Source organism: Rhagoletis zephyria, unplaced genomic scaffold, assembly GCF_001687245.7.
Source record: "Rhagoletis zephyria isolate East Lansing unplaced genomic scaffold, Rhagoletis_zephyria_1.1 Rzeph_scaffold_04474, whole genome shotgun sequence".
In the NCBI taxonomy this organism is placed as follows: domain Eukaryota; kingdom Metazoa; phylum Arthropoda; class Insecta; order Diptera; family Tephritidae; genus Rhagoletis; species Rhagoletis zephyria.
The window spans coordinates 1-18,336 of NW_016161557.1; the positions used below are offsets into that span (position 1 = coordinate 1).

The following is an 18,336-nucleotide window of genomic DNA, read 5'->3' on the forward strand; positions in this document are numbered from 1 at the left end:
TGAAACGTGTATGTATGTGTGTGTGTGTGTGTGTGTTTTCTTTTTTTTTTCAAATTTAACTTGGTTAGTCAACGCTACTATACATTTACAGAGATACAGACATTAAATGAAAAGCTTAAAAATAATTAATAATAAATCAGCACACACAGTACTTCATATGTGTTCGTATGTATGTATTTATGTATGTAAAACAAGTTCATAATGTCCCGTTATCTCGTTGCAGCAGTATGGACATGCAAAATGGTCTGCTCAGACTATAAGTTTGAAGCGGTTTAAATAAGTATTTAATAGGATTATATTAGGCAAAAGGATGAAAGCCATTTACCGTTAACAAGCAGGCGTTGGTGACGTGTGTGTATGTGTGTATTAAAATAGTAGACTCATAGGTATGCGTATGTATGTATGTAATGTGTGCTTGTATGTATGAGCATTTGATGCATGTATTTGTGCTTTTTGTAAATGAAAAGTGCTATTTCTTATTTCATGTGAAAAACTATCCGAAAATTTTTGGTTCGTTTGATGCATGTGTATGTGCGTTTGAGTGTGTGGTACCGAAATTGAGATATTGTGGCATTCCTCTCGGCTGGTTGGCTGGATGAATTTCCTGCTTTTCATGTGGCCAAATTTTTTTTTTTTTTTTTTTTTTTTTTTTTGAGAAACAACAGGCCAATAGATGCTGTTGTGGTTTTTTGGTATTTTAAAGCTGATTGATGGTGGAGAATTTTTTTGCATGCGCGCTTCAGTGCTCGATTAAAGGAAAAGCGCAAAGTTCCGTGTGGCCGTATAATTCTCTTCAACTTTTAATTTTTTATAATTTATATATCAGAAAAAAAAAATTTATTTTGTGCCTCTAAAAAGTCATGTGAATGGTAAAATGACGGCGGCATCGAATTGAAGATGGAAAAAAAAATATTTTTTTTTTCAAACATATGTATGCGAATAGCCATAAATGCATAATTATGTGGGCATGTGCTGTTAAAAGAAAAAAACTCGTTCTTTGTTGATTTAACGCAGAGTAGGTAAGGCCTGTTGTGCCTATAACATATACTTCGTCTTTTTTATTGGCGCTATAACAGCCTAAGCGATTTTGGCCGAGCCCAAAGCAGCACGCCAGTCGTTTCACAAAACTCATTAAATTAACTCGGTTACTAATTTTTATTATTTCAAGTTCAGTTACCGATTTTTCCAAAAAAAAAAAAAAACCTACATATAACTTTAACGATTTGCGCTTAATGAGTGTGCACTAGTAAATATACACATACATAACAATTTAAGTAGTGTGCGTGTGTGTTTTCATTGCCATGTATGTAAAAATATATAAAATAAATAGTTACATATGTTTTTTTTGTTTTTTTTTGATATGTATGTAGTAGACGAGTATATATGTGTATATATATATTGTGCTATGCATGTGTTTGTGTGCTGGTGCGCTTATGCAAAAAATAAACTCGCATTAAATACCTCCCGCATTATCGCAAAAAATCATTTAATAAAAAAATAAGTAAAAAAAAATCAACACAAAATATTATTATGCCTTAAGTAAACGTAAAAGCTCTTAAAGCTAACCTAAAGCTTAGTAAGCTTATACTGAGTGAAAGGTAGAGAGAGAGAGAGAGAGAGAGAAACATCGAAAACGAACACTGAGAAGATATGCATTATTAAAGAAGAACGCGTATATGCCAATCGATGCTTTACTGCTGCTTAATATATATTTCTATTTAACAATTAAAGCTTTCATAAAAATGTGAAAGCTAACCACATGCACAGCACAGCATGATTTTCAAAATGATTCATGAGAATCCGTTTGAATTGCTTTTTAAACTTAAAAAGTAAAATCATATATTTGCTTAGCTTTCGCCGAAAGCACAAAAAAGCTCGCAAAAAACAGACTTTTTACAAAAAGCTACAGTTTTTAGCTATTTTTATATACACAAAACAAATTCAACGCTGTGAAAGCAGCAGAAACATGATTACGCATATAGCCTTCCCCTATCTCGCCTATCCTTACCTATCCTTCTTCTACTTCAACCTATACTTATAACCAGTACAAATTTATAGCCTACTTTTCCCTATTTCTTGCTTCACAGCTTTGATAGTTTCATACTTGTGCAAGCTAACCTGCTCCATCCGGACCCCCAGGAGAGCCGGTGTGTACGTATGCCAATGCATCCGGCCCTCCTGGGCCGCCCGGACCTACTCCTCCAAGCGGTCCGGGCCTGTAAGCTCCTCCTCTACCGCCATCTCCGCTGCCAGCGGCTCCACCGCCGCTTCCTCTGCCTCCATTATCCTTGCCTCTGCCATCAGCGCCTGCGCCTCCACCTAAGCCCGACGATCCGCTGGGATATTGGCCACCTAAGTTCGACGATCCGCCAGTATATTGGCCACCTGAAATCGATGATCCGCTAGGATATTGGCCACCTGAACTCGATGATCCGCTGGGATATTTACCATCTGAACTCGACGATCCGCTAGGATATTTACCATCTGAACTCGACGAACCACTAGGATATTTACTACCTGAGCTCGACGTACCGCTAGGATATTGGCCACCTGAGCTCGACGATCCGCTAGGATATTGGCTACCTGAGCCCGACGATCCGCTAGGATATTGGCCACCTGAGCCCGACGAACCACTAGGATATTGGCCGCCTCCATATTTGTCACTGTTTCCGCCGCTATATGGTGCATTTCCACCATTATTCTGGCCGTTCTCGCCATTGTATTGGCCACTTCCACTATCATATGGTTCGATACCAGCAATATTTGGGCCGGTGGCAGGAATATTTGGACCGCTGCCGCTATTATATTGTCCATTACCACCATAATATTTACCGCCGCCATTATCACCAGGATAAGGACCATTGGTGCCGGGTCGCACAGTGGCCACAACATGCGCTGAAGGTGCTGGTATGCGCTCACGATCGGCATAACGTGATTGACTGAGTATGGCTGAACCTTTTTGTACGCCTGCTGCGTTAGAAAGTGAGAAGCCTGGCGTAAAACCACTGGGCTTACTCTTCTGCAATAGGGAGTAGTAGGTAAGGGAAGTGGTATAGAGTTGTGATAAAAATGAAAACAAAATCTCTCAATCGTACGTACATCACCGAAATGTAATACTGGAAATTCTGGTCGTGCGCCACCCTCGAACTTGCCGCAGCCAATGGGGAAGTATAGCTCATCCCATTGCAAAATCACACCATGGCCCCCCTCGCCATACACCGGATACACCTCGACCGGTTTCTTTGGTTCAACGGTACGATAACCGTGTGTATCGGCAACATAATGTGTTGCACGTAATACGTGATTGGGATCAACGTAACCATAACAACCATAGGTAACGCCATCGGGACCGCGGGTCTCGTGATGAAAGTTGCCCGTCTTACCGATATCATAGCCATAACGGTAAGCATCTTAGGAGTGCCAAAGGTGAGTATGTTGTTGTGTTTTTGTTTTTTTTTTTGGCGTGGTGGGATTTCACAAAAACGGATTGTGGTGGAACGGATGTTGTTTTTGGGGTTGTAGTGGTTGTTAAGGTAATAAATAAGGGTTTTTAAATTTGGTAAGGTAAAAATTTACATTCAGTTGAAAATTACATAAAATGCTTGTGGTTTTGTATTAAAAAATATTGCAATTTTATAGCAAATTTTTAGAATATTGATGTACAATTTTTTTTATTTTTTTGTTTTGCTCTCGCTCATTTCAACATTGGCAATTCCTTTCGTTGCTTAAATGAAATATTCCTAAATATGTGCAACTTGAAATGATTTTTACCGCAACATATCTGCGTAGAAATGAATAGTCTAATTTTTTTTTTAATGCGCAGCTATTCAAAAAATCGAATTTTCAAAAAAAAAATAAAAAAATAATAATAAATGACGCTGCCCTTTGATTTAGAATCTGTAAGTCAGCGTTTAATACATTTCGGAGCCACACTAGTACGAGTGAATGCAGTGAATAGGATGACAAGGTATGGATGCGGATGTGGATGTGGATATGGCTATGGGAGAGGGAATTATGGATGTAAGGGTATTGGGGAAAGGGACGGTGACATTTATTTACTTTTGTAGGTTGATAGAGCTTAACGAAATTTATGTGAAAGCTTACATTACATTCATGAAAGCTTAAAAAAGCTCTCATCATTTTAGTTAACAGTGGTAAAGCTTCGAAGTTTTCATCAAAGAAAGTATCTTTTTTCTATTTAAAACTTAAATTCTTTTTCCGAAAGCTTAAGAAAGCACTCTTAATTTGTGGTATGAGTGTAAAATTCTTCTAGGTATTCATCCAATCAGAGTTTTTGTTATCAGGAGAGCTTACAACATTTTCATGAAAGCTGCAAAAAGCTCTCGTTGTTCGAGGTGGGAGCATGAAAGCTTCGAAGCTTCCAACAACAAAAGTTTCTTTTTTTCGTGAATACTCAAATAATTTGCGTGAAAGCTTAAAAAAGCTCGCACCATTTGTGTTATGAGTGTGAAAGCTTCGAAGTTTTCATTGACAAAAAAAAAATAAAAATTGTGAAAGCTAAAACTTATTTTCAGCAACGCTTAAAAAATCTGTCTTTTTTTGAAGTATGAAAGTGAAAGCTCTGAAAATTCGAAAAAAAACTTTAGGTATGTGAAAGCTTTAGAGCGTCAATCGCTACAAAACATCTAAAATTGTCTAGAAGAGAACTTGAAGGATGTGAATATTTTGAACATTTTGAAAGCTTTCGAGGAAAGTATTATGTTTTAGGTTTCTTTACGCTTTTTTAGAGCTTTGTCATAACTCTGTATTCAAGCGCGAAATGCTTTAAATATTTTTCAACTTACTTGATTTAAAGAGATTAAGTTAATGATTGGGTGAAGTTTTTTATAAGCAAAACCAAACAATTGTCCTCTACTACAAACGAAATTCAATATAAATACTATTTTACATATATGCATAAATCAATAATGGTGTGATGTAGTGGACAAGTGGAGGGAAATGGAGTGGAGTAGCGTGGATTTGATTTGAATTGAGTTGAGTCGAGTTGGTGTGGTGTGTGTCGGTACGAAAATATTTACAATTTGAGACGAGTTTGGTTGACGAATTTTGTTTATTTCGATATATTACTAAATAAATGTAGATAGATATATTTTTGATATTTTTTGTGTGCGTTTGGGCTTTGTTGGTTTTAACTACGTTTACGCATACTTCTTGATTATATATTTAGCGTTTTAGTAAAAAGCTACAACAAAATTAACAAGGTAAATGGAAAATATGTATGTATGCAAATTTGTTTATTGCTTGAGTAGTTTTATAATTTAACTAACGGATTGTCTTGAAGTATTTACTAAAATTTTTTTTTTTTTTTTTTTAGTTGCTATTGTAGTGTTTTAATTAAGGCTACAGCGCGCTAATGTTAATCAATTAATAGTTATTGCCTCTATTTATAATTTCTTTTTTCAAAAGAATACAAATTTTAAATTGCAAACGAATTAAATGTATGTACAAAGCCAGTTCTAAATTTATTTTTTTTTCAAATGTACTAAATATCTACTGCAAAAAATATGCCAACTAATTGTGGAAAGTATCATCTAACTGCGCAATTAAAAAAGCTGAAAGGACTCGGTTCGTCGAAGGCTGCGCGGCGAATGAGTCCTTTCCAAACGGCTCGTAGTGCAGCGTAAATTGTAAAAGAATTATATAGTTAATGTACTTATACTATATGGATTGTATAAAATGCTACAAACAAAACAACTACTATGGGTGTGAATTGCAAACGCTAATGCGAGTGGGAGAAATTGTATGAAAAATATAGTGGAAGAAAAAAAGAAAGAATGTGAAATAGTAAATGAGTGTAACTAACCAGCTGGTTAGTTGAAGTGAAATAGAAACGCATAAAGCAGAATTATCAAAGAGAGTGTGTGTGAGAGAGAGAGAGGGAAAAGGAAAGTACAAAGGATAATAGATAGGAAGTAAGAGAGAATTGGAAGAAGAAAAGAAGAACAGAGATATTGAAATTTAAATTAGAAAGAATTAATAAAGCAAAAATCAGCTGCAAAATTAAGGATGTAAGAGTAAGAGAAGTAGAAATATTTAGTGTTGAAATAAAGAGAGAAAATATAATGTAGTATAAAAATATGAATTTATGCATTTTTTTTTTAATTTTTCTCTGTTACTACGTGTGCAAGAATGTATGATTTGGTGCAATTGAATTGATTGAAATTGAAACTTTTGCTACTTACTGGTATCAAAATTTGACGAATAGTATTGTTGATTGGTCGTTTTTTGGTCTTTAATTTGCAGAATAAGGCGGCGATTCTCCTTATCGTAGTTTTGAGTGAGGGCGCATTGCACTAATATGCAAGCGATGGCCTGGGGGTAGAGGAAGAAATTAGTTGAAATATGTAATTTGATTTAAATACATACGAAAATAAAGTTAGGTTAGATTAGATGTTGATAATATACATATACATAAGTTTATGATAACTTATTTATAAGTATATATGTATGGGGGATTCTGGAACATAAAAGGCTATAGTTATTATTTCGGCTGCTAAAAGAACCAACACGTGAAATATTTATAGAAATGTGGCGTATTTGCCAGTAGTGACGATTACAATTTCAGGGATAGTCGCCTGATGCCATTGAATAAAATATGGCCTACAACCACTGACTTATAGGTGGATAAGGCAGTTGTTATGGCCTTCTTGGCAGGCACCCCTACATTGCGCCGTCAGGTTAGATTTCAGTTCCGTTCGTCTAGACCAGGTCTCTACCTCCTAAAAGGCGTTTTGTACTAGACCGCAGAAAACTCTACCGTCAGCGAGAGATCATCAGCGTAGGAACCTGTCTAGCTCCAGTAAACATGCTAACTGCTAAGCAATTTATTCATATCAATTTTCTGTCGAATCTGCATATCCAGTAGTGAGATCCGCGAAAACCCCCCAAATCTAGATCTTCACATACTACTTACATACATAACTCATGAAATTTCACAACATTGTGTAAGAGTAATTTTACCCGAGTATAGTGTTAAAAAAAAAATTATGCAACAAATATCGTTAACACATCGTTCAAAATGCAATTAATATTAGAAAAAATGGTTTCACACTTTTTCCCAAACTAAATTACCAATATAAAGACGAGCCATGACTGAAGCCACCACACAGCCATGATGTTGGCTGACAGCTGCGTTGAATAGTTAGCTGATTCGTGTTGTTAAATAACTAATGGGTGTGTTGAACTTTTTGTAACCACTTTGAATGGATCTGTTTGAAAACAAAACAAAAAAACACGAAAAATTCAAACACGTCAAATATGCGCAAAAGAAAAACGCCCACAATTGTAAAAGAAATATTACATGCAGACACACACAGACAGACGAAGGCAAAACCGCCAGTTTCTTACTAAAATGGAGCGCACATAAGCGGATGTGCGAAGCAAATAACAAATAAATATTTTTCTAAATGCTTTTATTGCAACACAAGGTAGCCCACTACTCGAACCAGATGTCAACTTGTCACTTGAAACGCGTCCGATTCAACTGTGCGCCTCAACGGTAAATGCAGGTTTTTTATATGTATTTACTAAGAGAAGATTTTGTTGGCAAAAAAATTTGAAGAAATACTTAGTATTACTTGGCTGATTTAAAAAATAAATATGACGTAAGGATGAACGTGAATTCGAGCAGTTATTAAGTGTGTGTAGGTGTGTGTGTGTACGAAACATGCATACATGTGTACATAAAAATTTATTGTGTACATATATATACATACACAATTCTTAGCGGACTAAGGAGAGTCAGTTCAAATTGAGAAGAACTATGAAATTTTAAAAGCAAAATTAAGCAGGTTTAGAAATGTTCAGCTTATTTGGTATTTTTGTGCTTATTAGGGTTACCACCGACCTGAAAAGAAAAAAACTTATATATTTATGTAATTTGGAGCTACTAAATAAACACAATTTTTTTTTTATAATAAATGTTTACTTGAGTAAATACTAAGGTATTTAGGAGTACTAAAAATATTTCCCATATTTCTACAAACCAAAAAGGTACAAGAATAGAAAAAATTGTCGATATTTTTTTCTTCCTTCCTTGTGTTAGGGGTTGATAATATAATAAAATGCTTCCAGATTTTTGGCACGTTTCAAAACGTTTCAAGATTTTCTTGAATTCTTTGTGATATGTTTCGGGATCCTTCGTATTGTTTCTTTTGGAATTATTTTCAGAAACTTGTGAAATTTTTTTGGAAGTTTTCGGGATTTTCATGTTTTTTTTTTTGGGGATCCTTCAGGATCTTTCGAAATATTAAAAAAAAAAAAAGTCGAATCGTTGTCTGATTTGTCGTGACTCGTGTTTTGCTATTCAGAATTTTTTAAGAACTTTGGCATTTTACTAGAATATTTCTTTACTTCATCAGAACTTTTCGGTATTTTTTGGGAACTTTGAGGGTTTTGTCGAAACCTTTCAAGATTTTCTTGTGTTTCTTTTAGACTTTCTTCGGTATTGTTCCTGTTTTACTTTGCAATTTTTTAGAAAGTTTTAAAAATTTTAAAATTCCGTGATTCTTTGTGTTATAATTTTCGGACCTTTTTGCGTTTTGGTATTTTTCGCACGTTTTTTGGAGTTTCGGGATTCTTCGTATGATATATTTCAAGAAATTTTGGAATTTTCCGAAAGCTTTCAAAATTTTTTCCGGTTTTTTTTTTTATTTTTCGCCATTCTTCGTGTTTTACTTTTCAAAATTTTTTGAAGACCTTGACAATTTTTTCGAGACTTTTCTTCAACATTTTCAGGGCACACACATTATGTGTGTTCTATTTTTGGAATTTTCAAGGCTTACATGGATGACTTTTGCATCCAGTATATTTTTTACTTGGCACTACAACCAACCATAGATTTGTGCCGATACCGATTTGGTGACCGATTTAGTGAAGCCGAAAGTACTAAATAAGTGAAAGCGTTAATAAGTTAAGGTTACTCAATATTTAGTACTGCGCAAATAATTAAAAAAAAAAGTATTTAAAATACTCACAGCCGCCTAAAATACATAAAAAACATAGCAGGTACTTAATTATTTACTACAACACAAACACCAAAGTAATTTTATACTTATGACTTAATACTTAGTAAATACGATTTTCCCCATCACGGATTTGTTCGTTTTAGTATACAATATTTTGTAGATCATCCGAAAATTAAGCAATATTTGATTTCTTGCTCTACCAAACTTGTTTTATATTTATGAAGAGTGAGCTGATGTTAAATGTATGTGCGTTTGCTTATTCGTATGTCTCTGTTAGCGTATAAACTCACAAAAATTTTTGCAAATATATTCACACTTACTCACATAAACGCAAAAGTTAAGCCCCTGGCGAAGAGCAAGATTTTTGCAAACAAGTTCAAATTGGATTTTCAGTTGAAATGCTACTGTTGCTAATTGCTGAAATTTTAAGCAAACTAGACGTTGGCTGTTAACAAAAAAACAGCAATTCAAGCGAGCAGTATGCAGTTTAAGTAATGCAATTGCAAGCATTTTCATTTAATTCATTCTTTTTTTTTTGTTTCTTAGTTCCTCGAAATTTACGCTTTTAAAGCCTACCAAAAACATTTTACCCATCCAAATATGCCTTGATACACATGCACATATGTATATACAATTATATGTAGGTACATTAAGGTGCCTCATCAAAAAATTAGGCAGGTTTTCCAACCTAATTAAAAAATTTAGTGTATTTCGAGACTTGTAAAAAAATATTTTAGCAAAAATATTAGGATTTTGGTGAGCTGGCCGATTCGAAAATATCTCCAAAAATCTCCCTATATTTAACATTTAAACATTTTTCTGCATACCTTTTAACCTTAAACTCTTCTATCATGCGAATGTTCGACTTTATCAACCCAGCTCACATTAATCTTAGTATTTTTCCAAAATATATTGCCTTTCTATATAATAACTTTTATGATTTCGGTGGAAAAACAATCAATATTAATTTTTTTTTATGGAGGGTAATGCACTCTAATGTTCATACACACGTTTGTATGCTTTTTATTACAGACTGCTTTTGGAATGGCAGCAATTAAAATCGAGTTATTGCGTTTAATGTTTATGCAAATTTTTGGTGATTGCAATGTTGGAATTTTTCATTTTCCTCTTCAATATCTTTGCATCTCGAGTACTTAACATCTCTAAATTTTGATTTTTTTTAAATTTTTCTTTGTTTGTGTGCGTAGTTTGTGCATAAATAGCATCTTCGCATTGCATCAGTGTCTTTGCTTTTTGCGTAACTGCTGCTTAATGTCTGGTAAATCGGTTAATATTTCCAAATTAAGCTCTTAAAACGAATGACGTACTAATTGGGCAATGAATCTATGTCTATGTTTGTTAAGTTAAGCTTATTTTGCAACTGAGAACTGCTTGAATATTCTATATAGAAAACTGAGGCAGCGTGACAAATGATTTTTACACTGTAGCTGGTTCTTACAAGTTACGAAAAATTTTAATCTGGTAACATTGTTTTTAATGGTGACGAAGAATAACTCAGAAAAATAGGTTGTCGGCAAAGCTCATGTGCCTTCGATTCACCAAATGAGTTTAAAAGCGCAATGAGGCTGTTTAGAAACAATAGGGCCTCCAAAGACGACGGTATAGCTTCTAAGCTCTAACGTGCAGGCGGCGATTCGATCTGCTGAATACGAATTCCTCGTCCTACCCTTTCCTTTATATGTTTCATGAATCACGATATCAAATAAAGATAAAAAGGCTTTGAATGCTTTCGAGAGAGTAATTCTTCGCAAGATCTATGGCCCTGTTTGGTTTAAGCGGTGAGTTTAAAAGCTCCAATTAACACTACCAAGTGGCATTTTAAAAGCAAAAATAGCAAACTTCACCTGAAAAAATTGTCAACAATGTTATTTCTCTTAGATCCAGCCTGTAGAATTTAGGAACCTAAGAACTGGACAGTCGCACAGGCGATGCTCTATGGTGTGCCAGTCCAGTCTTGCGGCATGAGAACCCAGGACCTAGTGTCCTATCGAAATAGCTATAGCTGTTAGTTGTGGCAAAAATGTCTCTGCTGTCACCAACAATTAGTTATTCATAATTTAACATTTTTAAGCAATTTAGGCAAATACATACCTTTGCCAAGTAATCCTATAACTCAAAATTCAATTATTTAAAATTTATGACAACTAACTGTCTTTATCAGGCTTAATTAATCCCTTCTACCACATATGGCCAATCAGCCGAGCATAAATACCATATTTTTGATTTTCACTGGAAGGCATAGTAAGAGCAAATTCTCTGACCTTTCTACATTGTGCACATTTGTGTTTACATTTCCAAAGTATTTCCAGTAAGCATTTGCATTTTTCTCTACTATGAGTTGACCTTATTGATGAAATATTTTTTCGTTGTCGCTAAAAAAAAAGTACTCTCGAGTACAGTACATACTAGCCGACATAAAAATGCATATGTAGGTAGGCTCATAGTATGTATGTATGTATATAGTTTTGCTCTGGTTTGCAAAATTTTTGTATGAAAACTAAAATTTAAAAAAGAAAAAATTTAATTAATTTTTGAAAATCAATAAAAACAAATTTCCCACAAAGCAATTCTAATAAAGAGTAAAGAATTTTATAGTAATTCTATCTTTTTCAAATATTATTAATATTCCTGGTGATCGGGTTATGGCCATTTTCCCTTTATTTGCTATTTACTTTACAACAATAAATGTACTGAATAGTGACACTGGTCAATGGGGTTTTGGTACCAAGCGGAATGGTTAGGAATCGAGAGAGCCTACAACGCATTAGAGAGAAACTGCGAAGGAGTACGAACATTTTCTCAGATAGCCAATTGGCATTTCTGGCAATTGCCTTACCGGTAACAAAATCTGAAATACCAAGTTGAAGATTGCAAATGTCAAAAACACATCTCTCTCATCTTGGTTAACGACCGGAGATGGCTGATGAGTTGGCTTAGGCCGGAGCATATGCTGATGAATCCGAAATAGAGACAGTAAATCAGAAAAAGAGGAGCATATTTTTTACCTGGGTAACAGTCATACCTACGCCTATTAGCTAGCTGGTGTGAATACCTAAATAAATTTCGTGGCAATACTTTTTTTTAGTGAAATAAAATTGATACAAAAACACAATTGCGCTTCAAATTAAAAATGCTTTTAAACCAAATATGTACCAGCTATAACACAGTACAGCGTAGAATTCACACCTACGTATAAATGCTTGTATGCTTATTTAAGGCATTGGTTTGCCACATAGGCTGTGAAAGCAACATGCGTGTAGTAAAATATCCTTTTATTACTAAATATTGACTGTACATGCCCAACAAAATATAATTTGCCAAATGGAACATACATATTTATGTACATATGTATGTACATTAGACTGAATCACCAAAAAAAAGTTGCAGTTTTTCCGCCTGGATTACAAAATTTATTATATCCGCCAAAATATTTCGGAAAAATATTAAGATTTACGTGAGCTGGGCCGATTTGAAAATACCTCCAAAAATGTGATTTTTTATGAATAAAAATAGTTTCTTAAAGAACTTTTTGAAAAAAATCCCCTCAGATGACAAAACAGATTAAGCTAAAAAAATCAGCATAAAAATATTTAAAAATCTTTACAACGGAATCGTAATAATGAGATTTTTGATGCTCTTTTTTAACTTTCTTCAAAAGATTGATTTACGAAAAACTTGAATAACTGGGCNGTCCACCAAAATATTTCGGAAAAATATTAAGATTTACGTGAGCTGGGCCGATTTGAAAATACCTCCAAAAATGTGATTTTTTATGAATAAAAATAGTTTCTTAAAGAACTTTTTGAAAAAAATCCCCTCAGATGACAAAACAGATTAAGCTAAAAAAATCAGCATAAAAATATTTAAAAATCTTTACAACGGAATCGTAATAATGAGATTTTTGATGCTCTTTTTTAACTTTCTTCAAAAGATTGATTTACGAAAAACTTGAATAACTGGGCCAAAACTATTCTGATTTAGACTTATAGGATCTCAGTCGAAAGGTATTATCCCACTCTTTTTATTTCTGTGCAGAAAAAAGTCATTCGTGTCTGAATTTTTTTTATTTTTATTTGTCAAGTACCAAAACATCTTAATTCAACTTGGAATGACGCTCGTTCGCTCGTTCATCCTACCTTTCTCTTTCATCCTTTGAAGGAGTTTATTAGCGAAGAAATAAAAAGGGCGAGAAGTTTTTCTTAAACCAATCTTTGAAAAAATTTATAAAACAGCATCAAAAATCAATTATAACGATTTCGTTGAAAAAAAATTTTATTTATTCAAATTTTTTAAGCTTAAACCGTTTTGTCATTTGAGGAAATCTTTTTTTTTTTAAGTCTCTAAGGAACTATTTTTATTCATAAAAAACTCCATTTTTGGAGGTATTTTCAAATTGCTCCAGCTCACGTAAATCTTAATATTTTTCGGAAATAATTTGGTGGTCGTCTTAAAATATAATAGATTTTATAATTCCAATGGAAAGACAGTACCGATTTTTTTTTGTATGGGGAATGATGCAGTCTAATGTACATATGTATGTTTGTACATTTTTCAAGTTCGCTAAAGGCAAACAAAAACTGTCAGTGTGTGGCAGTTTAATAAATATTATGTACATTATTTTCATAATTTCAATTTTACTTCTTTAATAAAAAAATGTAGGCTTTTTCAGCGTGCCAGCAAATTAAATATTCTTAAATCACATGCAGCACAGTTTTTTTTTTTTTTACTTATTAAAGTTTTCAATATTTAAATAAATTTTTTACACTTGCTTTAACTTAAAAAATGCAATGAGTTAAATGGAAACGTTACGTATACGCCTGGTAGTACATCGTACAGGCCTTTCGTATTTAATTAAATATATAAAAAAAGAATGCCGCTCTTGCACTGCACGCATACTTTATGTAAAGTAATTTCAAGGCATCCTCTGAAATTAATGAAAATTTTTTAAAATTTCCAATGCAAATCATTTAGCGTAGAATAAAATTTACAGCTGTAATTTGTGCACTATGAAAGAAAAACAATGAATCAGCAACGATGTGCAACCACAAATTTATCGATTATGCAAGTCATTGTATACGTAGTGCTTATTCCAAGCATTTGCGTATGGCTTATGTATGTCAGAATAGGCATGTAATATGCACACACTTATGTCAGTATAATTAATTTTTAAAGCGAAAGCAGAACTATTAAAATTTTTAGTGCGAAATGTTTGGTTTTTGAAACTTCTGCTCAAAGTGAGCTTTATTCTTGAAAACTTAGCTCAGCTAGTTAGCTATAATGTCTTTGTATCTATGTATCTCTAAAGAGAACCCCTAACGCGGTGTGCCAAAGTAGTCGGACAGTCACAAAGCAGGTATTCGGAAGCTTCCTCGTTCGCAAGGCAGAGCCGGCATTCCGACACCATTGAGCTTTTATGAATATATCATTTTAGAAGTATTTAGTGAGTGCATAAGCCATTTTATACTGTCGTAAACGGCTAAAGCTATATTTAAAGGATTCGGCAGCTACCAAAAATCCTGAATTTTGAAATTTCACACCGTTAAAAAATAGTTGGTTGTGCTTTCAAGTCCTCTAAACATTTATTTAGCCTTTGAAAACTTTACGACAAAACGACACTTGTGACACCATGTGAACGCCCTAACTATCTTTAATTTAAATCAATTTTTTAAGTAAAAAGAACTAAAATAAATAAAATATTTAATCACACTAAAAAAGTAGAATTTAAAAATAAATATTTTTAAATAGCGATGCCACATGTAAATTGAGCAAAAACACTCAAATATGGCTACAGAATTTTTTTTTATTTTTACATTTTTTTTTAATCCCACGAATTCATTGATATTTTTTATTTTTAAATTGTAAAAAATGGGGACTTAAAAAAAGTTTCTTTAAAGAGCTCATTCATGAAATATTTTTAAATGATGATGCCACATATTTAAAGGCCACAATTAATTAAATAATTGAACTGAGCGGATAGGACTCAAATATGGCGATTGGAAATCTCACAAATTCTTTAACCTTCTTCAACATGGTTGCCGGATAACAAAATTTTTATAAATCTAATAATAACAAAAAGATGGGATTTGAATAAAGGATTAATAAAGAGCTTAATTATGCAATATTTTTAAATGGTGATGCCAGCTATTGCAAAATTAAAATCACATAAACATGTTAACTAAGTAAAGGGGAACGGGTTGCCAACTAACTAAACGTTTAAATTAATAACTTAAGTTTCTAATTTAAGTAAAACTAAAAACCCGAGTTTTAAAACAAGGTTTTTATACACGTCTCTTTTAAGGAATATTCTAAAATAGAGTTGCCAACTAACACTCGAAATTAAATCAATATGTTACTTGTGTGAACTGGCACTCAAATATGGCTATCGACAGAATCGTTTTTAAAATTTGTCGATTTCATTGATAATTACGAGCATTGTTGCCAGCTTATTGAATTTTTTAAATTAATTAAATATCTTGTTTAACAAAAAAATAAGTAAAAAACGGGGAATTTGAAAGAACTGTTTTTATCACAGCTTATTTATGAAAAACTTTTAAATGGTGATGCCACCTGTTTAAAACTTTGAATCAAATAATCATTTTATTTAAGTAAAAAAAGTTTAAGTATTGCAGTTGGACAACAAGTTTTTATAATCACAAATTTGTTCCCATCTTTAAACAGCATTGCCATTTTTCTAAAAAAAAATTAAGTTGAATAAAACTAACCTTAAATTTTTCATTATATTTAATATGCAATCAGTGGATATACTTTGCCAGTTGCACAACTTTTCATATAATATTCTTAGCAACTAGAAATGTGCGTATTTTTAACCGAATATTTTAGCAGTAGAAAACACATAATTGAATTACAATTTTCATTTCACGATAAAATTCAAATTCATAAGGAAACAAGTTAACGTTTTGCGCAAATTTTATTTATTTGAATGTTAACAAAATAAAAGCACTAACAACTAATGCTAGTTTAATACTTGTTTATGTTATTTATGGGTTTCAATCACGTCAATAATTTTGTTAAAATATCAGTGTATATCAAATTTTTATTCGAGTATTCAATAGTTTCCAATAACAAAGGGTATAATTTAAGCTAATTATATGCATTTTCAATAATAATAGCACCAGTTTTGGAACAAGCGGACAAGTCGTATAAATTTCAAATTTCACATAAAATAATTGAACAAAGGAAACATGCATGTACACACATTCATAAGTATTTTTTGATGCTAAACAGCCATAAATACATTCATATATTAGCAAGCATGAACTAAACTAAATTAGAAAACTATTCTTATATAACTAAAGAAATGTTAAAATAGGCTGCTGTGTGAACAAGTTTTTAGCATTGTATCGTATTTGTAGAAGTATGCTAATAAAAATATGCACATAAATAAAAAACACGCTGCGATGATGAGCAACAAAGCATGCTGGCTGGCTGGCATCATTTTAAACTAACCCAAAGTTGGCTCGACCAGAACAGGCCACAAAAATGAAGCAAACAAGCCAACAAATAAAAAATGAAAATTAGCAATAGACTTCAATAAGATTCACGCGCATGGTAAAAATTAAAAAAAAATATATATATAAAAATTGTTTGAAAGCGAAACACTCGTTTTTCGTGTATTTCCAATAATCAAAAGTAATCAAACGCCGCTAACGAGTAAGCGACTTTTTGATGAGTTCTTGCTTGGCGCGCATATACATACATACATACATACGTATGCACGTATTTATAAATAAGCAAGTTTTTTAAGCATATCAAGTTTTTATATTTATTATTTTCGGTGCGCTTAAATTTTAAAATTTATTAAATTTTTTCTTGCCGAACTCTGCGTTAGTTGAATTTACTTTTTTTGGCTATTTTTAATAGTTTTTATTAAATTTATTTTCATTTTGTACACTAAAATGGAAGTAGTAGCCGGCAATCGAACGACCTTCAATTTATGTTAAAATAAGAAAAAAATGTATTGATTAATGTTCCAGCAGCAAAGCGAGTTATGGCGCACGCATTGAGTCAGTCGGTGATGGCTTGAAACAAGTTGCTATTCGTATCTTGAATTTACTATCATTTTATACAAGAATTTTTCGATGTTTTTTTTTGCAGCCATTTTTGTGATATTCTTTAGCATATAATTGGTTGTATTGTAATATTTCCAATTTGCCACAATCCCATGCTGCCAACTACCAGCTTAGTTGCTAGCTTTGACTTTGACCGCCACAACAAAATGTTTAATTTTTTAATTGCGAATAGGTTTTGACGCCAAGCTAGCTAAATAAATAATCAATAAACTTCCTGCGTGCGCGCCTGGCATACGCCCAAATTGCATACCAACACCTCGCTTCCATGCTCACAAATGTACAAATAAGACTATAAAAACTAGGCGCTTTGTGTCGCATACCGCCTCTAGCTACACTTATAGAGAAAGAGGCTTGCTGGAGCGCGCTAGGGCTGCCGAGCCTAGACAGCTTGAAAATTCGCCACATAAGAGAATACAGACTCAGTGCTACCGTAGTTGATTTTCATAAAGCCCTACAAGCTAATAATACTGGATACGGATACCCGGCGTTTATGGACGTTGATTTCAAAAAAGCATTCCGTAGGCTTATACCCAAGTGCGTATCGACGAATATCTTCGCAGAAGGACTAATGGGCCAAGAAAAAACATTCTGTCGGATAGCCAGGAAGCTTTAAAAGCACTTGGCTCTTCCAAAACGGTATTAAAACTAGTAGACAGTGCAAAATTGTGCTGGAAAATCTAGGAACAGTTTTACCTTGCGGTGGGTTCCGTGTCATGAAGGTTTCGATGGCAACGAAAGGGGCGGACACTCTAGCAAAGTGTGTGTGGTGCCCGATGATGCCTGATCGGCTCTCAGTTCTTCTATGGTTCATCCAGAGGGTGCACGACAGAGTTCCTAAAGAGACATAGGGCAAAAAAAATCCATAACTCCCTCTCGCGAAATCTCTGAACGACTACTAAATCTAAGCAGAGCGGACTTAAGAACTGACACCGAGTACCTGGCAGGCCACTGCAGGCAGAAGTACCATCTACACATAATGGGTCTATCTGAGTGGGCGAACTGCAGGTTCTGTGGGCTGGAGGAGGAAACCTCGGAACATATATTATGTGATTGCCTGCGACTAACTCGAGCTAGGCTTACATAAATACCTTGGAGAACGAGTATCATCTTCATCCAGGAATCTGAAACATGACATGCTCCAATGTGCGTAATTTCATTAACAGCCTAAGGTTGGAGTAACTACTTGAGGATAAGCATAATAGAGATAGATATATATCGCAGCGCTATATGCCCTAATA

The 18,336-nt window shown here is 33.6% G+C and overlaps 1 protein-coding gene across 1 annotated transcript; it reads right to left on the reverse strand.

The window, feature by feature from the left end:
• Positions 1–1,924: 1,924 nt before the first annotated feature.
• On the reverse strand, positions 1,925–6,357 carry LOC108370772 (keratin, type I cytoskeletal 9-like; the record flags this gene model as incomplete). The annotated part of the gene is made up of 3 exons (XM_017626168.1): positions 1,925–3,019; positions 3,100–3,410; positions 6,204–6,357. Coding segments are annotated over 3 exons (1,371 nt in total), but the record flags the coding sequence as incomplete, so codon positions are not given.
• Positions 6,358–18,336: the final 11,979 nt, after the last annotated feature.